Below are 24,488 nucleotides of genomic sequence, written 5' to 3'. Positions count from 1 at the left end.
TCAATATATATATTTTTCTTTGTAAAGCTGATCTGTGGCCAGGATTCTGGTTTGGGTCCCAAAAAAGCCTACATTAGGGTATATTTATGATTAGAGATGAGCAAATGTGATCTGCCTGCCCATGCATATCCTGATATTCTTCTGATACCTTAAGTGCAAAATCAAAATTTTAAATCAAACCTGTGATATTACTAGGTTTTTAATGGTACAGGCTCCAGAGCCATGGCTCCATTATGGATTCATTAGATAGCATGTCACTCAGTTAGATTAGGAATGCAACTAATGATATCTGAGAAGTGTAATCCCGGGCTGCCCAGCTTTTCCAAAGTACCGTATTTTTCGGACTATAAGACGCACTTTTTCTTCCCCAAAACTGGGGGGGGAAAGTGGGTGCGTCTTATACACCGAATACATGTTAAATATAATTAAAAAAAATCATACTCATCCGATACCGCGATCCCGCGATGCTGCGTGCTTCTTCTCCTCGCTCTCCTCCTGGCTGCAGCACGTCTCCTCCTCCAGTGATTAGAAGGCGATACATTGACACAGAGTGATTTTTTAGTATTTTGTTCAGAATCTTTTTTTTCTAGGTTTTTCTCCTTTAAAATTGGGTGCGTCTTATAGGCCGGGGCGTCTTATAGTCCGAAAAATACGGTAGTTTAAGGCCCATTCAGACCTTGAAGTTGCAATGCACACAGCACAATATGTTGCGTTAGGCAGCCCGTTCACTTTTTCTGTGTTGTCCTGCTTAGCAACACACACGTGCCGAGATGAATAAATAATGGCACCACATTGCACAAACACAAATGGTACATTTGCACAGGATTTTCACAGCGATCCAGAACCTTATGGTGCTAAAGACATTACATTTAAAGGAGGCGCACAGGCCAAAAAAAATACATTGCCTAAAAAACTATATTCAATCTTAAAACTTATTTAAATAGTAATTACATCTAAATAATAAACACATGATGAATCTCACATTTTGACGCATTTCCCACAATTTTAGCCCTTGGCAGGTTTTTCCTCTAAACAGCAAAACTCAGTACGGGACAAAAAAAAAATACATGATTTTTTGTTTTCAACAAGGTGTCTGTTATTTGTGCTTAAAGATTGTATTAGGAGAAAGGCAAGGGAACTTTTCCAGTTTTTTTGCCAAGAGGGTAGCAACCAAAATACCTGATAGACTTGATACCCAAAAATTAGCCCAAATCCAGATTGGATCTGAATCAGAACAAACTTTGCTCATCTCTACTCATGACTTTGCTGAGACATGAGGGATACACCCCTGAAGAAAGTCAGAAGTCTCTTGTGGGACTACTGAGATTACAGCAACTTTGGGACAGCCCTGACATTATCTAGATTAGTAAACTAGGGAACTTGCTTGGAAAGGCATTTAATTACTCCTATGTGTGGGAAATAATCTGACATATTAATTAATAACACACATGGAGGCTGTGCAAAATCATATTTGTGCCAATGCATCATGAATACAAAGTGTCAACATGTTCTGTCACCTAGTAAAGTAGTAAGCAATACTCCATTGCTATGAACAATAACAAATCTACCTCTGCCATGACAAGCTTAGGTGCATTTTAACACAAACTCTTTGGTAAATAAGAAACAGCATATGGTGCATTTTTACAGATATGTATATTCCATTTATTTATCTGTTTGGAATAAAATAGTTCTTTTAATTAAAAATATAGCACCCCCTTCCTTCCCTGCCATCGGAATAGGTCTTTTCATGTCACCTATCTACATAATCGCTTTCAGTCATGATTTAATTGTGCAGCAACAACCTGCCTATAAGGCAGACCATCTAATTTAAGAGCTCTTGTTTAAAAAAAAAAAAAAAAAAAAAAAAAACTGTTAGAACGATATGACCAAACCAAGTAAACATTTTAGGAAAACAGATTAAAACTGTACACCTGTACAAAAAAAATAGCTTTCTTTTTGTAACCAATCCATGTCAGTTTGTACACAAGTGCAATTTTTGCATCCTAATTGATCCAGGATTTCCTGTTTTCTTGTTTTCTAGAAAAAGCAGATGCTGCTTCATTTCCGGATGAATACTGGGCAGCATCTCGCATCCTGGTTGCAGGAGACCCTTTTGTGATGGAACACTTTCGTTTGTCTGGGTTACATAACTGAGACCGCAAAGTGTTGCTTTTGTCTTTTTTTGTTGAACCAAGTGCTTTAGTTAAACGGTTGGGTCGAACGAACACTCCATATTTAGGTTTGCAGCGGAAGTATTCCTTGCCTTTCACTGTGCCGTCATGTTTACCTAAAAGGAAAAGTATCGCATTAAACATGTGAAAATCACTGTATTTGTCTAGAGAGTTTGAGTTTTAAAATTTGAGGCCTAACTCAAAGCTGGGAAAATTTTCCAATACAGACATAAACAACTAAACTCCAACAAAGGCTCTACCTTCCTTGCTCTATAGGAAATAATGAAATTATAACGAAATATTGACAATTTTAATATTATGAGATAATGTTATTCATTTTTTTTTTAATTGAACATAGAACTGCAATTCCGATGGCTGTCACTGCTATACTGGTTTTAGTGCAATTTACTTCTTTATAGTAAACGGTGACTACATTAAGAGGATCAGACCAGGACTGCACTGGCCTTGGCTCTTTCCAACAAAAGGACCCAACCCCTGCTCCATCACCATTCAACAACACTTGAATTAGGCCCTACTACTGTCTCAGTCCTCATCGCACACTTGTTTCCTGTCTTCTACTTCACTACCTTTGCTCTTCTCCTTGTACTTGCTGGAGTTGTAGACAGACCTCCCATATAAAAAAGACTGAAAAATACATAACATATGCTTTGGCTAACAGCTATAGAGTATTATACTTCCTATTTCCAGCCCCATCCCCTTTTCATTTTGCATTTATTTAGAATAAAGACACCAATTCCATATACTCTGTTTGGCATCGTGGCAAATGACTTGTGTATCTACTTGTATAGACAAATGGTTTATGTAAAAACTTCTAAAAATCAGTTTATATTAGGTAATGTGTGACTTAAATACCGCTTTTTCCCCAACACACATGTGGGTTCATTTCCCTAAAATGCTTCTGCATCTAGAAAAGCATTCTGTGAACACAGTTATACTTACAGATCCTCTTTAGAAAAAAGCTAAATTTGAATATTTCCATTCAGGCTCAGTAAATACTTCATTAGTTGGTAAAAAATAAATAGTACAAAGCAAAAAGTCTAAATAGGGTGATTTAGTCATTAAGATTAAAATAAAATAAAGTTTAACATGAACAGCCCTATTTTACGGTTTTATATTGTGTTACTACATGTTTTGTTTACCTAACTGGCCATGGAGTTCAACTCCAATCCATACTCCACATGAGAAATCGACTGCACCAATATACCGTACTATTCCGAACTTGTTGTCCCCAATGCATACTTGGTCACCTAATGAAAAGTGGCATGATAATTCAGAACTGTCTTCAAAGTCATCTGTAACATCCAGATGGTTCCTTGCAAGCATATCACCTTCAGGTTGAGGTTTATTAAATAAGGCAGCTCCTCCAAGGCAAACAGAGTTTTGATCACTTTGTTCTGACCCACTTTGATCTGACATGGTACACGGGAGGTCTGAAATATCAGAACCAAAGTCTACAATCACTACACCATCCTTTTCCCCATTGGATGAACAAGTGGGCAAGTTTTCATGATGCTCAAAGTCTTTTCCATCTTCTACCCCCATGAATTCCGTAAAAGAGTGGTCTTCCAAAATATCACAAGTATGTTCTACAGCAACTTCACAGGGAAAAAACTTAACAAAACTTCCTTTGTTACTGTCCATAGAAGAAGAGGATACACTTCTACACATTGCAGCAGCATTTTCAGTAGTGCAATATGGCACTTTAATAAAGGCACTTTTTTCTGTGGTAGCAGATAAGTTAGTGGTATTTTCTATACAATTTCCATCCTTCAACCCTTTTTTTGCACAAGATTTGCAGTTCTGTGCTAACTGGGGACCCACGAGTTCATGAGTTTCTACATCCCTCCCCTGAGGAACTAATTGGTCCATGCTTTCACTAGAAGGTACCACAATGTCAGACAGTGTAACATTGGAAGCACTATGAGAAAAATAGCCACTTGTAACACTGCTAGTGGTAGGACTCCGAGAAACCTCTTTATCCAACGAAAAAGAACAAGCTAAGTCTGTTTTTGAGGTTATCCACTCCCTGTTTTCCAGGCTAGCATTGTAAACACTGAAGTCTGCAAACTCCTCTGGCACATAAGACCTAAAAGTATTTAAATTGGTAGAATCTGTTTCTTTTTTGAGCATTCCTTCATCAAGTTCTAGGTCTTCTTCTTCAGAATCCTGCGGGAATAACAAAACCTGTGTTATTTTTTCTGAACTATTTTTAGTTAAAGGACAATTATACAATTTGTAGGCGTTCAAAAATAACATTATCTTTATCAAAAGTAAAAGTATGAAACTGTCCTGCTTTTTATCTGCAAAAGATTTATAAATGCATCCACCCCCCAATAAAGCCATTTAAACCAAACCTTTGATGAGATAAATACGGGGAGTCATTGCTGGGCTATTCTGAAAACTCTAATTGTTTAACTTGGATTTAGCACATTTGAGCCATACACCCAAAAAAAGCATGCAGAAAATGACTGTACGGACAATTCAGAAACATTTAACATGTGCATACTTGTTTCATGTCAATGATTCAGAGTATCAAATCAAAACCATCAGCATGAAGAAATAGGTAATTAGATTTCTCAGAAAGAAGTTGACAATGTAAATGACGGTGACAGCCCACATAAATCACTTGTGACATTCTTCCTTTAAAAATCAGGCTGAATTCCAAGAAACAGCTAAATAGACAGGTACAATAATAGATTTGTCTATTATTAAAAAATAAAGGAAAATATTCCCATCCGTAACTACTAAACTGACATCACCTCCTGGGAGTCTTGTGTGCGGTATCTGCGACCTCTCAGACCTAGAGATAAGGAGAGCATCCAGTGAACTTTCCAGTTGTCTCGGAACCAACAGCTTGTGCTTTTACTTTCACCTCCAGAAGCAGATGCATTGTCATAGATTATAATAAAAAGCATGCTAATTTGGTGACCTAGCATTAGGAAGTTTATCATGCAAAGTCTTCAAGGCTTACTTAACAGCGGAACGGAGAGTGCAGAAACGACCACCAAAGAACAGTACCCAGTAGAAACAAAAATGAATACCAGTAAAATATAGCCAGATATTAGGATATGGGTTACTTTACACATATTTACAGCTCCTTGTGCTCCTCAATAAGCTCATCTAGTTACTAAAACTAAGGCTGTGTACACACACACTCCAACGACAAAAGACTGAAAGATGAAAATTTGAGTGCTGCACACTCCACTGTGCTCTCCTCCCTTCACTTCAGTTATGGTCATTCATCATGTCGTTCTAGATCCAGCAGGACGAATCTTTATGCGACGTTGTGTGACCACTGTACACATGTCAGATTCATGCCCGAGACCAGTCCCACTGTTCGTATTGGACGAGAATCATCTGACGTGTGTACATAGCCTACTAATTACCTGCAATACAGATGCAATCAATCAGGAGATTAGGACTACAGATATTGTTACATCCTCCTTCCCATCCCAGCATATGGTAAAAAGTAAACACACTTTGACTGGCTAGATAGTTAAGCCAAATAATGTCAATGTATGCCCTTTTTTGGTCTTCCATGCAAAGGTTCAGCTTTGGATTTAAAAGACCAGCCTTTTCTCATTTGCCAATACCTATACACGTAGCAATACCATGGCACCAGCTCTCTTTCCCTCCTTTTAGGTAACAGAGCATTTCATGTTTGCACACAGTCATGTGAAAAACTTCAAGTAAACCTCACGAAAATAGTTGACTTTTTCAACATATTTGAAGAGGAAAACATAAGGTCCTAATTCTAACAGTGCTTATAGATAGGTGATATACTTGAACATTTGACACATTAAATTGACATGGTATTTATTAGACAAAATGCAGATTTGTCCATGTGAGTCCCCCTACATTTACTATCACTTGAACCAAACCCATGAAATTAGAATAAGGTGTTTTGGAATAGATGACAGTGATTGAAACCTTCCTAAGATGTATGCTTATGAAACCTGTGTTATTCAAATTATTCATAATAAGGGAGATATCAAGGGATTGATGTTCACTTAATTATTGACTTGTTTTGTCATTATTACAAAATCAAAAAAAGCTCTCTCAGGCTTCCAGAAAGGTGTGAATATGTATAGGCCTAGGATAAAGGATTTGAAGCATGTCGAATTGTTTAAAATGAAAAATTTACTGTAAGGATAACACTGTATATTGCTGAGTATAAACAGATTTTTTTGCCCTCAAAATGCCATTAGAAAAGTACACATAGGTTACTCTAGTATATATATATATATATATATATATATATATATATATATATATATAGTCTTTATGTGTTCTGTTTACACGAGAACACAGCACTCTCTACTGGTAGCTAACGATAATGTACAAAAGATCATTAAAAAGTAAGTGACCAATTATAACCAACTCAACAGTACAAAATAATGTAATCTGTTAAAAAGGGTGGAATTCCCTTGCCTATCAAACCCTGTTATCTGTATATATGCCAGAACTCCCTTTATTTGTATCCCAATGGGAAGCTGATTTGGACACTTGTTTTACTGAAGCCCAGGGAGATATGTTGCTCCGTTTCTGTCATAAGGCGTCCATTTGCAACAAATATCAGGAAACCAACTACAAGTTGGCCACTCGCTGGTACAGGCCACCGGTGAAGCTTGCTAAGGTTTTCCCGGGGTCGGATAGCACCTGCTGGAGATGTGGCGACACACAGGGTTTGCAATTATATTGGAGCTCGGTAGCTAATATTATCTTAAAGCTTACAGAAGTGGATATAAGGGGCAATTCGGCCCTGGCACTTCTTCATGTTTCGGACACGTCCCGCAGGTGCTATAGTAACTCTCTCCTGAGACACCTTCTCAATGCAGCTAAGGCCTGTATCCCAGCCTTATGGAAGAATACTGCCCCTCCGACAGTAGTACATTGGTTGCAAAGGGTTGCTGATATATATCACATGGAGGATATGATCACACATATCATCACATGGAGGATATGATATCCACTGACGCTAAGAAAGCGGAAACATTCACTACAGAGGAATATTGCCATTTGTTACGACCACCGCCCTAGATACCTGAGTATTCTGGGATGGATGCCTAATTGCATTCTGCCACTGTTTCAGAGATGTGATTGATTCTATAGCTGGTCAATACCCACTTTAAACCCCCCCCAACCTCTCCCCCCCCCCTTCCTTCTTCCCTTTTGCTCTTTCTCTTTCTTAGTTCATTTGTTTGTTCTTCTTTTATTTTTCTTTTCTCATAAAAATGTTTTTGAAAACCTTAAGATATCATGGTTCCTGCTACTGATACAGCACAACGGGTTGGTTACAATGTTTGTATTTCTTTGCGGTTGGCTGCTAAGCCACAAGCTTGAAGATATGTATTGTTAGAACCTACCCAACCTTGCTGTATGTTCTTTTTTGAACTGTATGTTACGACCACTTTATTTTCTTTTTTTCTGTATCTACCTTGATATCTTTTAATAAAAATAATTTTAAAAAAAAGGGTGGAAAAGGTAAACAGACCGATCCCATTAAATTTTAGTTTTGCCCCCTTACAATAATCAACAATAAAAGTAACACATCATGAATGTATTTATTCATGTTAGTTTTATGGAATTTTGTACTGATTACTATTTTTAACTTTAGCAGTGATTGCTGTATTTCATGCCCTAGGTTTTCCCTGTATTTCATAGTAAAGTACATCTGCTTACATTTGGTTCATTTTATATTGAGAATATATGGTAATCTTCAAGAGGCTAGTATTTACCATGACTCCAAGCAAATGCAGCCTATTTAAAGGTCTGATTTGAATCCCACTGAAATGTTGTAAGGGGATTTAAACTGGGTAGTTAATGTGAAAAAAACACAAACATCTCACAACTAAAATAATACTGCATGGATAAGTGGTCAAAAAAGTTGCTGCCAGATAGATGGGCAAGTATTTAAAAAAAAAAAAAACACCTTCAAGAAGTTAATGACGTAAGCAATACTGGGATCTGCGGTCTAAGGTGTACTTACTTTTTCCACAGTAGGTCATTACATCTATTCATATTTTTGTTGAATAACTGATGATTGAAATGGCAAAAATTATTTGTGCTTTGTTTAGGTATATCACGTTTAACTATAGACACAAAACCTAATGTTTGCCTGTTGGAGTATGTGTAAAAAGGTTTTCCTAGGGTATACTTACGATTTCATATGACTGTGGCTAGGCAAAATTAGGTCCTGCCATTCAAATTCATTCATTCAAAATGGAAATATACATAAGGGTAGCCATATGTGCTTGTAACCTAGACCAGCGTTCGGCAATCGGTGGCCCGCAAGAAAATTTTGGGGGTCCATGGCAACACGTCCCCGTACAAGTCCCAGGCGCAGGGAGGTGGGCGGGCTGTGTCCCAGGTTTAGATCTGCAATGGGGGTGTGGGCAGGGCTATGTCACGGTGACTTCACTATGGAGGAGGATTTTCCCCCTTTGACTGACACCCAACTCCCCGTGCATGAGCGTTCAGGAGACGGTGATTTTAGTGGTACGCAGAACCAAAAAGGTTGGGGACCACTGACCTAGACTATGCTTCTCACTTTGCAGCATTGCAGTATAGTCATGCTCTACCGCTCCTCACGCTGCTTACAAAGCCCCTGATCCGTACTTACTATGCCCATCCTTCCTTAAGGCTCCTTCTCTCAGCCAGCAATAAAATCACCAGTGCAGTGACGGGAAAAAAGTGGTGTCACTCTTAGACTACGTACAAACTCAGGACCGATATCGGACGGGAATCTGGCGTGTGTATAGCGCCCATTGTCCATCGTCCCAACGACTGTCCTGGCAGATCCACGGACGATGGATGATGAACGATTGTAATGGAAGAGAAGAGGGAGAGCACGCAGCAGGATGCCGCTCCATTGTTTTTCACCCCCTCCTCTTTCCATAGAGCAAAATGGTGCTGTATGTACAGCACTCGTTCATGCATCGTGCAGTAGTTAGAAAGGATCGTGAAAAATCCTTTCCAACGACAATTATTGCATGTGTGTACCCAGCTTTAGTCATTTGACACTAACAATGGGTAATGATTGGTAGCCAGGCCAGTCACAGGTGAGAAGGCCAGTTGTTACCTCATACATGGAAGTGCCAGGTAGCTGTGACTGAGGAAGCAGAGGTGGGGAGATACGGTTAATTTAATACAGTATTTTTCGGACCATAAGACGCACTGGACCATAAGACGCACCAGTTTTTAGAGAAGGGAAATGAAGAAAAAAATATTCTGAAACAAATAGTGTCCTAAAATATTTTATGTGCATTAAAAACCAACAGCACAGTCATAAACACATGTAATCAACCCTGTAAAGTAAACAGCAGCATTTAGAACCATTATTAACATTATTTATATTTATTTATTATATTAAAATCATAAATTATAATATAATACATAAATATAAATAATAATTTAAAACAATAATGAAATAATAGACAACAATGTAATCTAAAAATAAAATCAAAATGTACGGTACTTTTATTTTTATGTTGTGTGGTGTTTTTGTACTGTAAAAACCATTTAAAAGCAGATTACATTGTAATCTGCCTTTAAATTTCCCTCCCTGACACACCCCCATACTTCACCAATCACATCACTGGAAGATGACTCATCCTCCGGAGTGATGTGAGGGGGGGGATTTCCCTGCGTGCTCACACAGACTGAGACAGATACGGAGGCTGGAAGCTGCTGGCATGTGTGGAGAGATACATAGTATAATGCAGGATTTCTGCATTGTGCTATACATCTCTCTGCAAGATGCCAGCAGCAAGCAGAGCTGCGGACACTGGGTGAGTATTTCCTTTCAGTTGTAATCCGATTGTCATACTATGTATGACAATCGGATTGCAATATAACATTTGTTTACTTTGTGTTGTGTACGTGTGTTGTGTATGTGTGTGCTTTCCTGCTCCCAGCATGACTTTGTCAGCCAATCATGCTGAGAGTGGGAGGACGCAAGATACCAGAGTGACAGGAGTCACAGTCACTCTGGCCGCGCTGGACAGGAGAAAAGCCGGAGGGGGGGCTACACAGGGGGGACGGGACAGCGGCTGGGGAGGATACCGGAGAGACGGCCCGGGCACAGAGGCTACATTTGGACCATAAGACGCAGGGACTTTTTCCCCCCACTTCTGGGGGGAAAAAAGTGTGTCTTATGGTCCGAAAAATACGGTATATAGGGGGTGCTGTGAGGTGGCACTTTCCCCTGAATTGTCAAGGAGACTGTGGGCCTTATTTAATAAAGCTCTTCAAGGCTGAGTGATCCAGCAAACCTGGAATGGATTTCTTCAGTCGTTTACTCAATTCTAGCAAATGTTTTGAATCCTAGACCAGATTCATTCCAGATCACCCATCTTCACTGATGAAAGTGTATCCTCTCTAGCCTTGGAAAGCTTTAACAAATCAGTCTCTGGCTCTTTATAATGTACTCAGCTCAATAATAACTCAAAGTATGTGCTCAATGAAAATGCAGAACATTTTCTATTAAACTATACAGAAAAAAAACACTAAACCTAAGCTTGTGTGTTCATCCTGTTACTCGAGTCAAGCAACATTAATACCCTACTGTAACAGACAAGTACATGGATGTACAGGCTAAGGCTATATAATGGTGATTTGAATTAAGGGGAAAAGAAGGGTATCAAAAGACAGATATACTGAATGACATTGGAGTCCATTATTTTTTAACCACACCATTACAGAGTAGTAAAGTAGATTTTATTATTATAGCAATGTTAGTTTTTATAGTAGGGAAATTAAAACACAACATAGCAGCAGTATGCACAAACAGCTTTAGCAACATGCAATAGATAAAGCAAATTTATGCAAAGCGTTCTAAAATGTGTGAATTTACTATGAACAAAAACTAAAAAAAAAATTAACTTACAATAGTATCTTCATGAATATTATTGGTAGCTACTGGCATGCAGTTGGCATTAGTTCCAGTGGGCACAACAGTGCCAGTGTTATTTGTCAGTGGTGTAGGCATGCTCTGTAAAGGTTAAGGCACACAACACAAGTCACAACACAAAACAATGTGAAACAGACAATGGCAAGTGAGAGTGAACAATGCAGGATATAAATAAAATTTAAAATAAAAGGGAAAAAACAAAGTGTTACAAAATGTGCAAAACACATGCAAACAGTGCACAGATGACAGGTGTCATGTCATGTCATATCATGCAATTACACATTCAGGTTAACATATGTGCACATCTACATGGCTAAACCTAATATTAGAAGTGTGTTATTCCTCAAACAAAAAAACTGGGGATCTAGAAATTATGCACTTTTAAACATTTTATTTTAATATAGATTGCGCTAGAACAATTGTCATCTGGTATTTCTTTGTCCTGTTTCTTTCACAAAAATATTGAATACTTAAGGAGGAAATAAATTGAAAAGTGCCAAAAAAAAAAAAAAACCCTTACCTTTAATCCTGCAGGGCAGTCTGATCTATGCTCTGGCATGCGCACAAGGAGCAACCCAAGAGCATCCCAGGATGCGTGACGTAGGTGTACCAGGAGGCTCCCATTCATTTTAAATTTAAAAATCAATTAGGGGGCGGTGCTGCACCCTTTTTTTTGTTTTTGAAAAACTAACAATAGACTTTTACCTTACATAAAAGGGTTGTCTACCCTTTTAATTAAAGTGAAATTTCTAAGTTTAGGTACACTTTACCATACCAGCAGCTCAATAATAACAAAGAAAAGACAGACATCTTTACCTTCATAATATAAAAAAGCCTAAAATTCACTATACTGAAAGCAGGTAACCTCATAGATTACAAAAACGCAGAATAAGAAACTATTCACACTTCTATTGTTTATTGCAGCACTTTAACTTGTTTATTGCAGTGCTTTAATGTTCTTTAAGACAGCATAGTCATAATAAAAGGTCTGCCAAGCACCACAACAGATGAAAATAGGGACACTACACCTATTTTAAAGCAACAGGGAGATCCGCAGCAGTGCATCTTTCTCTGCTCTCTAGCCATTCATAAGTGTGTTATCGTCCTGCATAAATGTAAAAAGGCCCTAAACAGTATTAGTCTAGCCTTTATGCAACATACTCACATCCAACTATGGCTCTAGAAAAAAAGTTTTTTAAATAAAAACATTTTAGAACATTTAGAAAAAACATTTTTAAATAAAACCAAAAACCACATCAAATCAAAGTTTGAGATGAAACAGGTCTTAATCGAACTGGTCAAAACAATGCCAAGAGCAACCCAAATCATGCACTAATTTACCAACATTAAATACATTTTAGGAGACGCCTGGACGATTTTACACACAAAAATGTCAGCTTTTATCCGGTAATTCAAGATCTCAAATGGTTCGGGACCTAGCTGGTCACATGTGAAGCACAATGGCAACTTTATATCTAAATGGAAGCTAAAATTGCACAGGCCTCCATAGAAAGAACGAAAATGTAACTTCTGCTTTAAAAACATGAAAAAAAGTAAAGACCATAAAGAAAATCATTTGTGCCCTTACCTCTTGCCCAAGTAATGGCTGAGTTTCAATAGGAGTTTTTCTATTATGTTCCTCTTTCACAGGCATTAGCGGCTTAAAAAATTTGGGTGGCTGTGGAGAAAATGTTTTGAATGAACCGGTCATCAAAACTTGTGGACTTTCTGGGGCTCCGCCTGAAGAAAATACAAATAAAGATGATAAAAGTAATTTTTGCCAAGCTTACAACTCTATAAATGGGAAAGATAACTCAGCATTCAAAAAAACTGATATCTAAACCAATCATATGTGTACAAGCCTCAATTTTTTGTATGATCAAGAACATACAACAAAAAGCATACCTCCACCATTGTTTTTTCTAGGAGATTCAGTAAGAGGACGTCCACAGCCTGATACATCTTTATAGCTGGAAGAGTAGTCAGACACATCTAACTGGCTTTCCGACCATCCCTGTTTAAACATACCAATGTTTCAGTACAAAGCCCAAAAATTTTTGCTTTGCAATAAATGTTTAACATCCTCTGTTTCCATTCAATCATCGCTAGTGAAGCTCAAGTCTTTATTTCATCACATTTTTTTACAAAATAACTGGGTAATTTTCTGGGTAATCTCTGAATATTTCTTTAAGATACTGAGCAAAGTCCTGACAGAGGACAGAGGAAGGGCTGACAGAGGTGTTTGCTTGATGCCAATCCACTGCTTAAAACAAATGTGGCTAATGTTCTTAATCCTAAAGCACTTCAGTTTATTCTTTGTAGGCACAATACGGGGTCTTCAAATAAAGCAGCAAATCTGACATTCATTGAAACATTCCCTGGAGGAGATTCTTCTAGGTCCATGTGTTTCAATGGCACAGATTGATTCTCCACCAGGGAAGCTACTAGAGCAATCTTTATTAAATTAGTATTTTTGCACCTTCAATAAAAGCATATATTACCATTAATTTATATATTACCATTCAATTGAAGTATTAAATAAAATGACTGGGACTATTTGGGAAAGCTTTGATTTTGGGAAGTCCCCATTAGGTTTGTATATGACATGGTGAAAATTCAGAAGTAGACAGTTGTTTCTATGTGATTTTAGTAAACGGATTTAGATCTAGGTTGATGGCTGTATTGGGCAAACTTTTTCTAATTTTTTTAGGCGTCATATTTGTTTTTACAGAAAGAACAGAATATTCTGGCTGTGCATCTAGAGAAATCTAACTCACCTTGTCATCTTCTTCAAAGCCAGACAAATCCAGGCGGCTGGAAGAAACCTTAAAAAAAATACACAGATAAATATTAAATATAAATGTCCACATTAAACACACATATGTTTTTGAAGTCTAATTATTTAGATACAGTCACACATTTCTTCCGCCAAAACAAATAGGTACTAACAGGTTATAGAAAAGAAGAGTTACTTACATTGTGCATATTGGGTGTGCTCAAGCTTCTCCGAATGTGCTTTGTTTTATTTGCAATAGCTTCCTTCACTGTGACTGCCTAAAAGCATAAAGTAAACATGCACACATGCTATTTTTACGACTATCAAGGAGTCTATTTATTCAGTACATTCTAAATTCACATAACTTTAAAACTACATTCACACATTTTCCTTATTAGGTCTCATGTAAATATAAAAAAAATATATATTTGCCACAAGCTTAACCTTAAATTATAATTACAATAGTAATATTATGATAATACTAATTATAACAAGCCACCCCACTGCTCCCGATATTGCTATGGCACTTACCTGTCTTAGTCGCTCCAGACTTAGAATGTTCTCCACCTGCAGAACACCTCGGGTGTATTTCTCAATATAGGTCTCTCCATCAGAAGTGGTTTCATACTCACTCCTTGCTGCCATCAAAGCCAAAGTTTCTCTGTCCTCCGATTCCTCTGTTGCCTGTGAAGTGAAGAAAATTGGCTTGTTAACATATTTCAAAAGACTCTAAATATTTTTCTGTTCATAGTTATTAAAAGTAATCAGTGATTTGTGAGGTAGTAAATACATAAGAAATTTAAACATATATAAACTAAATAATTTTCAAGCGCAGCAAAACAAAAGATTCTAATAGTTTTATTTCTTTCTAAAGCAGGCACAGCCTGGGTAGAAAAGCCTGTCTCTCTGTGTGGAAGCCGTATTCCCTTAGCAGAGATCTGACACACCTCCTTGCTGAGCCAGAGCTCTGATTGCAAAGTTTTAGGTCTGATTCCGTAGGGGACATGTCAGTAGAGAGTGTGCTTCAACACAGAGTACTCTGCAGCTGCTGACAGGGGAAAAACTTTTCTACTGTGGTGTTCTATTGGCCTTTATTTGGTCATCTAGGTATAGTGGGAGCAGACATCCTCCATCTTTCAGATGCAAATATTCCATCCGAGCATCAAACAGACATAGGAAATTAGAAAGTCAGTTTATTCTGATAGGACACTATCCTCTGTTGCAAATTTAATTGAGGGGGAGAGAAGATAATGATTCATTTGTTTAAATTTAAGTTTGAGATATAGAGCACTGTAAACAGCATTTAAAAATCAACAACTGGATAACATTAAAAGCAGCTTTAAGCTACCATGCTGGCTACATCATTATTCTATAATATCAACTATACAAAAAAAATATTTACAATACTTTATAGTTACTGTACAAAAAGAAAGAAACAATACATGTACAAAACAACTACACAGTTTTTTAAATATAGGTTATTTTGTTTACTGTCTAGTCAGAAAAAAACAAAGCCACTAGAAAACTGAATCTGCGTATGGCATTTTAATGAATATTTTTATATTGCTAACCTAACATGCAGAAACGCACCTTTGGGATATTGGACACAATTTCATAGCTTACACCACAGGAATAGAGCATATTCTTAATAGACATACGTCTCTTTAGGCTTTGAGTAAAACTCTGCGGGGGAAAAAAAAATAGTATTCAACATAATTATTGACAAACTGATAAATAAATTGCATTTCACAAAAGTGAATACAGGAAAGTTGCGTTAGGTACCTGTTTATTATATACATTGACAGCAATTCTTTTTCGGAGAACCAGCTCCATAGCAGCTGGGTGACTGAGTTGCACTGTGACCTTCACAATAAGGTATATACGCTCATTCTGGGGAGTAACTCTATTTAAGTGCACTGAGTCATGGATTGCAGAGTCCCAGGAAGCAGTGGCTGAAACCTGCCAATTAGAGATAGCATATTCTGTATTAATGTATTTGTGCTGAGTAGTAAAACAAGAACTATGAAATGTATTATGCAAGTATAAAAAGGCATACAAATCCAAAATGTATTAATACAAAACTACATACACACAAACATATTTTTTCTTTATTTTGGGAACTGGGCCTTTTTGTTATAATATGGGAGTGTACTGGGTGGACTATACTATACAGATAATAATGCCACTAGGAGTTAGTGAATGACTTATAAGATAGTAACACTATAAGATCAGTTGCAATAAAGTTGTATTAAAGCAGAGTGGCTTTTATTAAACAAAATTTAGAATACAATAATGGTAGCATATGCATGCACAAGCGTACCCATTCATTCTATATTGTCAACAACTATTTAGAAATCCTACTGTTGAGGAATTATTCTTTAAAACAAGGCCAACAGATAAATTATTAACACAGATGGTAAATTCAGTTGTTCAGTCTAATGTCAAACAAGTTTTGAATTTCCCCCTTTTTATACTAAATATTATGTATTCGATTCAGATGTGGAACAGTTACGATCTTCACTAAATGACCATGCATGGAAACAGCTAACATCAGCCTATGCATCCAAAATATAAAAAAAAACTAAAGCTAACTTTAGTTAGCCCTAAGAGGGCTAATATAAGTTCTGTATAAAGAATATACTAAATAAGCTCCTCTAGTAAACAAAATAGATACAGCATGTAAATAAAACATTACCTCTTCATCGCTGTGCTTGATAATTGGAAGGTAGTAAAACTGACTCCCATGCTCCTTTGGTAATATAGAATTTACACCAGCTGCATGTGAACCCACAAGTTGCTCATTGGCACTGAGATCATCAGCTATAGAAAAGTGAGAACAGAAGAGTCCCGTCTTGAGGTAATGAAATATTAGCAAGATAAATCAAACCTGCAAATGCCAAACTGATGGGGATACTACCCATTCTCATCACACTTTCATTTCCCACCAATGTATTGTCACTAGGCTTTTAATAACACAAAGTAAAACGTAAATCAAGAGATAAATGACTACCAATAAGACATCAACTTTCCATTATGGAGAGCTGGTACAAGTGCTTTTCATTAAAATACTGTCCATTTCAAAAATCTTCTTACCATTAAGATCTAGAAAGAGGACAGGGATGTGTGTCTCCATTCCAGCTGGAGGAGTCCTGAACAGATAACCAAACAAACCAGTGAACAAAAAAAGCAGGAGGTAAAGAAAGGTGCTTGTAGCAAAATTGTTATTTAATAAATTTGAGTATATCTAATACAGATTGCACCGCTTCTCAAAATAAAGCCAATAGAACGCACCATGGGCAACACAGAATACAACTATTTTACATTACAGGCTGCCTTTATTTTAGGCTGAACGCTAAAGGAACAGAGAACCTACCAGTAAGCTGGTGCTCCAGGAATGTCACTTCCGGGTGCTGGGACAAGCACTGCATTTCTTTCTTCTGTAAGGCCCACCCACTGCTCAACCAGTCGTGCTTCCCGTTCAATATCATCTTCTGTTTTTTCTGTACATTTAAAATAATGCAATAAACATTCATATTCACTTAGGCCTATAGGGATTCAGTGATCACTTTGCGTAGAAAAAATGTTCATATTTAATTTTTAGATCACATTGGAATATTGTACCTATGAAAAACATCCAATTGTTAACTGTAATTATAGACATCCTGCACTGCAACTTCACTGCCAGTCTAGACATAAGTATGTGACATCTTTACAAAAGCAATATACTCTTCAGTAGCAGAATCATATTATACATACGTTTCATATTTTTGTACTTAAGGCTTTCAATTTTAAACCAATAGAGGACAATTATGTATAAAACAGTTGTGCCAAAGGGAGAAAAGTTTTATTTCCATCATTTATACCTTGCTTGTTGATGATTTTCTGTATTTGCTCATCCAAATATTCCTTGCGTTTAATTAATGCATCTGACCACCGCTCACGTACACAGTTCAGGTCCTCCTCCTGTTTTTTAGAGACAGAAAAAACCAAAACAAATATAACACATTATTTTTACCCATCATTTGATTTTTTGCTGTATCATGTGAATTAAGTGATAATTAACAAATGATGCCATTAAACTGTTTTAGGCTGCTTTTCTATGTAAATCAGAGATAGTAAAAATGTAATCAACTCCTTAAGAAAAACAGTATATAAAGATGACATAATTATACTTTCCTTGTGTCTTTGCTGATTAAATATGCATATATATATATTGTTCTTGGACATCTTAGATCTTGTGTTTTATGATACACATAAAAAATACAACAAAAAACAAATTTAATGGCAAATGGCTAGAATGATGTTTGGCTGCTTATTCATATTCAAGGAAAACTGATTAATGCAATTGCACCATTAGTGTTGCAAACTGTTGCCTGGCAGATTGTCAGCAAACCCAATAATAAATATTTTTATCCATGCAAATTTAACCCCATCATGCATCATGCCCTGCTTTTGTTGGTGTCTAATGGGTATGCAGAAAGCATTAACACATAGCTATTAGTTAGTGAGTCTGTGAATTAGCTTAACATTGTTAGTCATATGCTGTAGATAGGATAACATGTACAGCTTTCCTTTAGCCGCTACCAACTGTCACATAAATATAAGGCATGTTTCTGCATTCATGTACATTCACTTTTGTATAAAAGGGCAGTACACTCCAAGAAAAACGGAAATCACGAGGTCCTGCTTATAGAACCCAAGATTTGGGTGCAAGGATTTAATATTTATACCCAAAGCTTTATGACCATTAGAAATATATTACACATTTGGTAACACAGCTGCTAAAATAGTGGCCCCCAGATGTTAAAAAGGGGGGTTCCAATTTAAGCAAAAAGTAGTTCTCTCGCTCACAAAATGCCTCATGTTTTTTCAGTGTCTTGCTATAACCAGATTTTACCCTTAGATAAATTATCCTTGCCAAAAATTCATGGTAACATAAATAACAAGGATAGCACCCATCAGTTTGGGATCTTAATATATTGATCAGAATGTATGGACATCTCTGTACATAGTCTACAACATGTTTTGTGTGATAATGCAGAATCCGGTTAGGCAATGTTACACATAGTGACATGTATGTGAGCATTTTAGGCAATGGTTCAGTGATGCCAGTCAGGTGTAATTTATTTTTCAAGCTCCCCTTTCCCAGCTTTATAGGTTCCACCCTCTTTTCCAAATTCCATTTCCAAAGCTCCAAAAGTTCTCCCCCTTTTTTTTCACGTTGTGGTGCAGAGCAGAACTTTGTCCCAAGCCAAGGGATTGGAAGCAGCCACTGTAATAATACCTGGTAACTATCCATATCATCACCACCAACATCATCATCTTTCTGGTAGAAGAAAATACATTATGTAAACAGGACATGCATTGCTTTCATTACATAGTCACAAAGTACTTGTATCACAACATGATGTTATGCATATGACAACAACCCAAAATAACACTTGAGAGTCCTATTTGAAGTGTCAAAGAAACAAACCCATCAAGCAGTGTATAAACAAATGGTTGTGTATATACATTTATTATAGTCCCTTAATATAGTTTTTGCTTAAAGGGGGATATTTTGATAAAAATACCTAAGGAGCCCAAATGATACACAATAATTTATTTGTATATCATGAACAATCAGTACTAATCTCCGTAGCTGTAAGCATTGTACAGAAAATCATTTTTAAAGTTCACAGAGTTCACAAAAACAGAGGCACTGAAATCTCCACCCTTAAGTTCTATGAACACAGAATCACTTACGTGACATTTGCCTTAGAAACTAATTGCAACCTGACATCAGTGTATCTGTGATCTTTGAAGATGGATTAGGGATTTCAAATATATAAAATCAGATATAAATATATCAAATACAGACAACTATTTGAATTAATCATACGCAACATATTTATAGAACTATACAGATTTACCCTATAAGCAACTGCTTTAAACACATTATCCAAGCTGTAAGTGTAACAGTATCACATTTCAGTGTGTTCAGTGTGTTAAGATACATTGTATCAATGGACTCATTATTGGACCTAGTGCAACTACAGAAGTGTAAGGTAAGTCACAATGCATTTTTACCATGTGTTTAACCTTAGAAGAAGGTAGACTCATTTTATTTTACCTACAGACTGGGTCTAGTAAAGATATATATATATTTTATTCCTTGGCATATTTATTGAAAATAGGTTGACCTATTTATGCAAGCATATAAGATTTATCTGACACATAATAATAACATTTTCATTTTTATCATGTTTCATAAAGTGCTTTAAAACCCTAAAAAAACATTATTACAAAAGCCCTTGATGCTTATATTTATTAAAGGTAGATGCATGAGTTTATATATATATATATATATATATATATATATATATATATATGTATATATACACACACACACAACCATATAGGTACATAAACACCTGGCACAACCAAGCATCGTGCAAACGCTTTAATGGTCAAAAACATTATTCGCATTTTAGTTAAATATCCTGAACAATTTCTAGTATATTATTGATATTGTTTTCCTTCTAGGTACCTGATAACTGTCCAGCCCCCTCTGTAACTTGGTTGAGCGAGCAGTGATACAGCCAATTGAGACAGACAGGATGGCTTCAACCATGAGAGGCAATGTGCCAGAATTCTGTACAGGATTTACAGTCACCTGAACTCGCCGAGAGTGACCCTGAATAAAAGAAAATCAAATGATAACATACCAGGAAAACTGACCTATAATAATTTATAAACCAAATGTTAATTCAATCACCTGTCTAAGCTGGAATACACCCCCTGTATTCACATCCTTAGCTTGATGCAGTTCCACAGATGTATATTCTCCATTCTCATTTAGCTCAAATATGGATATCCACATTTCTATTCTTCGAGTTACCTCACTCCACCTAGAGGAAAAATAGAGCAGGACTTTCATTTTAATGTAATGCAATGTATAATAAAAAACATACAAAAAAATGTTCAGTTTATGTTAGCTAAGTTTTATTTTAGAAACAGTCAGGAAGGGTTAGATAGCATGTGCCAAGGGTCATCAATGGACTTGACTTTACCTTGATATCTATAAGAATCCATCAGGATCCAGCTGACCCACATTTTCCCATACTTCAGCTCCTTTTACATTAGCCGTAGACATTTGTGTTGAAGGAGCAGTTCTGAGTTGAGCAAAAGCTTCTGTACACTTAACTCCAAAGGCACTGTTTGTTTAGTTTTTGTTGTTACAGGTACCAATAGAGAGTACCCCTAACATTCTGTCCTGGAGACACTACATAAAGTGGGAAGAAGTTTCCCCAAAGTGAGGAACAAATACTACTAGTGCTGGTTTCCTTATTTGAAGCTTTACTTGTTCCTTTTATTCTGGGGACTATTCTATTTACCTTGTAATTGGTTTCCTGTAACCTTTTGTCCTGTTCACATGGACATAGGTAGCAAGATGCTACCCAGTGAGACAAAAAAAAAAAACAAATAAAATACAATATTACCAGGGATTCTAATCCTTCTCTACAAAAAAAGGAGCAATACATATATTTAGGTGCTGTACAGGGTATGTATCCACTGACAAAGGTATTGCTATTTCACTGCTCCACAAGTATGGTAAATTAGACAGTAAGGCATGTTTAAAACACAATCCATAATCCATATGTAAACGTACCGGTCTCGTAATGTTCGAGATTTAGCATGAAGAGAGTCAATCTCCCACATGGATCTTCCATTTCCAGCACATCTGTGACCCCAAACTTCTATAGCAAGGGCACCCTCTGAGATAAACTCCAAAAATTCTTCTGTAATGTTAATCACACAATCCTAAAAATAAAAAATAAACACACGATGGGACGATGGGTCTGATTTAATAAAGCTCTCCAAGGATAAAGAGAATACACTGTCATCAGTGAAGCTGGGTGATCCAGCAAACCTGGAATGGATCTGGTACAGGATTTTAAACATTTACTAGCAAAAGGCAAAGTACTTTGATAAAATCCATTCCAGGTTTGGTGGATCACACAGCTTCACTGATGAAAGTGTATGCTCTCTGGCAATTCTTACATTAACAGGTAAAGATGGAGGAAAGTATATATAAATATGTATAGCTTGCACATATATGTATATAGTTGCATATATTTAAAATTAAATTGTTGCCAGACTATGAAGATATAAAAAGCTGTACCTGATTTTGAAACAAAGGCACTGTGGAGAAATTCATCATTAAATTAGGGGGGGGGGGCAGAGAGAAAAGGGGGAGGGAGAGAGAGAAAGGGAGGAGGGAGAGAGAGAGAGCAAGGGAGGGGGGAGTGAGTGAACAAAAGGTGGGAGAGAGAGGGGGGAGTGAATGAATGAAAGGGAGGGAGGGAGGGAGAAGGAGAGGGAAAGAAAGAGGGAGGGAGGGAGATAGGGGGGGATAGAGATAGAGAAATACTGGATGGGGTTAGGAAGGGTGGTAAGGTATGGAGAAGTGCTGAAAGAACCAAGTTTTGTTGTGCATTTTGAGGAATAACTGATCTACAGGTCTTTGTAGCTGTAGAGGTTAGTAAGGGCTTGTTTTAAAGCTCATTTACTAAGTTATGTACAATATTTAACACGTATAATGTCTATAACCTTGCCACAATTTATATAGTAGAATTACCTTTGAATGTGCAAATTTTACAGTAAACTGAGCATCTTTGCTTCTTGAAGATGGCATGTCAGGGTTAACCATGGGTGGTGCTACTGTAGGCTCAGACTGATCCCAGAAGGTATACTGACAGAATACAAAGTTTGACAGGTTTAGGGGAAGACCTGTAGCTTCTTTTATCTTCACCTGTAATGAGATACATTTACATTTTATTAATAAATAAACATTACTACACACCTTACTTTATAATAAATAATAGCCATGTAATATTCTTGTAATAGTCTAGTTTATATTTCTATATATGTTTACACTGTACTAAGCACTTTGTCCAAGTTGGCAAACCACTTTAAGCAGAGGTAACCTTCAGTAAAATCTGTGTAGCAAAAATGATCAGTAAATCCAGAAATATGGACAGGCAAAACAAAAAAAAATCTTTGGCAGAGGGAAACATATCAGTCTGTGTTGGATCTGAGGCAGAGGCTTTACCCACAAAAGGTTTCAACTCCGAAATGGAGTGATGTATAGAGATAGCGGGACTTTTAAGGTACTACTACAGATCACTCTAAAGATGATGTATATAAGAATGTCATATTTATTTAACAAATATTAAAATCCAAAACATATAAAAACATCAATAAACATGATTCAACATACTGTGTCAAATATTTCCACTATCAATGATAGTAATTCAGAGGCTTTAAACAAACCTTAAAGCAGGTATTTAAAGAAAGTGAAAGTTTAGGCCCTACTTAAAGCATACCTAAACTCAGAATTTTCACTTTACATAAAAGGGTAGACAACTCTTTATTTAAAGTAAAAATTTTGTTTGTTGGTGTTTTTTTAAGTGCAACAAAAAGGGGTGCAGCACTGCCCCATAAGTCTCGATCACCTAGGCATCTCGGGTATGTGCAGAAGGAGCCCTTTCATCCATCAATAGGGGGGAAATTGCCGATCTCACACATGCGCAGGGAGATTGGCAAGATTCTTCCCAATCTACGTTACCCCATCTTACGCCTGCACAGTCCGAGATCGGGTGACATTGGAAGAAAAATGCAGAAGAAGAGAGAAGACGCGCGACGCCTGGCGCTCCTTCTGCGCTAGGCTGAAGACGGATACCTTCCGAAGGACAGGCAAATCTATGTGATTGAAGGCAAGTGATTTTATTGTTTTGGGTGACTTTTGAGTTTAATTATTTTCTCAACAACCACAACCATATCTATCTTAAAAAGCTTGAAATTACACTTACGCGACAAGTCAACTTTTTGGGCCTGTAGATTATTTCACCACTGTTGTCGATAATTTCAAAACTACCACTTTCACTGGAATTTTCTGAGGAGTCATCACCCACTACGCACTCAGGAACCACCCCTGTAACACGCATCACCTCAATGTGAAGCCGTCCAGCGACCTAAGGGAGACATGATTTTGTGTCTATTTTTACAGTTTCTGAGAACTGTAGAATCAAAAAAATCTGTTACTATCGAAATTCTAAAGAAAGAGGAAATACAGGTTTTTACATATTTTGATGTTCACAATTATTAGCCAAATGTAATTATAGATTGTAAACCAAGCAAATTCCAAAGTATACAAATCAAAATGTTTCATACCTCCCCTTGCTGGCTAATGATAGGAACTGCATATTGAAGCTTAACATCATAAAAGAGACATTCTAGGAATACATTGGCCACTCCAATAAGATTGTGATTTTCTTGTGCTTCATAAAATGGATCTCCTTTTTTATATGTTATTTTTTTATTCTGCAAGAAAAAACAAAACAGAGAAATGTACTGCAGTGACAGCTACATGTAGATAAATCCATACAACTTGAACACCAATATTAACCAGCTTGTGGAATCATTAGACTGCTAAAAGTTGCTATAACTAGGTGCAGCAAACATTTCAGTCCTCCTGATCCTTATTGATAACGTGTATAAGAATCAAGGCATCTTAAACATGTGTAATTTTGCTGCACATGGTAATTAAAGTGACTTTTATTAACTT

The 24,488-nt window shown here is 36.8% G+C and overlaps 1 protein-coding gene across 4 annotated transcripts in view; it reads right to left on the bottom strand.

Moving 5' to 3' along the window:
- Window positions 1-526: 526 nt before the first annotated feature.
- Window positions 527-24,488, bottom strand: part of KIF13A (kinesin family member 13A) — a 110,697-nt gene continuing 86,735 nt past the window's right edge. Inside the window, exons 20-40 of one of the 4 annotated variants that reach the window (XM_072411640.1) lie at window positions 24,095-24,244; window positions 23,734-23,895; window positions 22,500-22,673; window positions 21,531-21,682; window positions 20,637-20,769; window positions 20,409-20,555; window positions 19,164-19,205; window positions 17,743-17,842; window positions 17,253-17,379; window positions 16,973-17,028; window positions 16,575-16,699; window positions 15,662-15,838; window positions 15,470-15,562; window positions 14,411-14,563; window positions 14,080-14,157; window positions 13,881-13,928; window positions 13,009-13,117; window positions 12,692-12,843; window positions 11,080-11,184; window positions 3,332-4,358; window positions 527-2,287 (exon numbers count right to left, since the gene is read on the bottom strand). In XM_072411640.1, coding sequence (XP_072267741.1) covers window positions 2,004-2,287; window positions 3,332-4,358; window positions 11,080-11,184; window positions 12,692-12,843; window positions 13,009-13,117; window positions 13,881-13,928; window positions 14,080-14,157; window positions 14,411-14,563; window positions 15,470-15,562; window positions 15,662-15,838; window positions 16,575-16,699; window positions 16,973-17,028; window positions 17,253-17,379; window positions 17,743-17,842; window positions 19,164-19,205; window positions 20,409-20,555; window positions 20,637-20,769; window positions 21,531-21,682; window positions 22,500-22,673; window positions 23,734-23,895; window positions 24,095-24,244 — 3,594 coding nt within the window. In that variant the 3' untranslated portion in view covers window positions 527-2,003. The remainder of the gene's footprint in view (window positions 2,288-3,331; window positions 4,359-11,079; window positions 11,185-12,691; window positions 12,844-13,008; window positions 13,118-13,880; window positions 13,929-14,079; window positions 14,158-14,410; window positions 14,564-15,469; window positions 15,563-15,661; window positions 15,839-16,574; window positions 16,700-16,972; window positions 17,029-17,252; window positions 17,380-17,742; window positions 17,843-19,163; window positions 19,206-20,408; window positions 20,556-20,636; window positions 20,770-21,530; window positions 21,683-22,499; window positions 22,674-23,733; window positions 23,896-24,094; window positions 24,245-24,488) is intronic. The other 3 variants (XM_072411642.1, XM_072411641.1, XM_072411644.1) reach the window with 3 other exon arrangements.

Source organism: Pyxicephalus adspersus, chromosome 5 (assembly GCF_032062135.1).
Source record: "Pyxicephalus adspersus chromosome 5, UCB_Pads_2.0, whole genome shotgun sequence".
Classification (NCBI taxonomy): Eukaryota; Metazoa; Chordata; class Amphibia; order Anura; family Pyxicephalidae; genus Pyxicephalus; species Pyxicephalus adspersus.
This window is presented reverse-complemented; position numbering and strand designations above follow the sequence as displayed.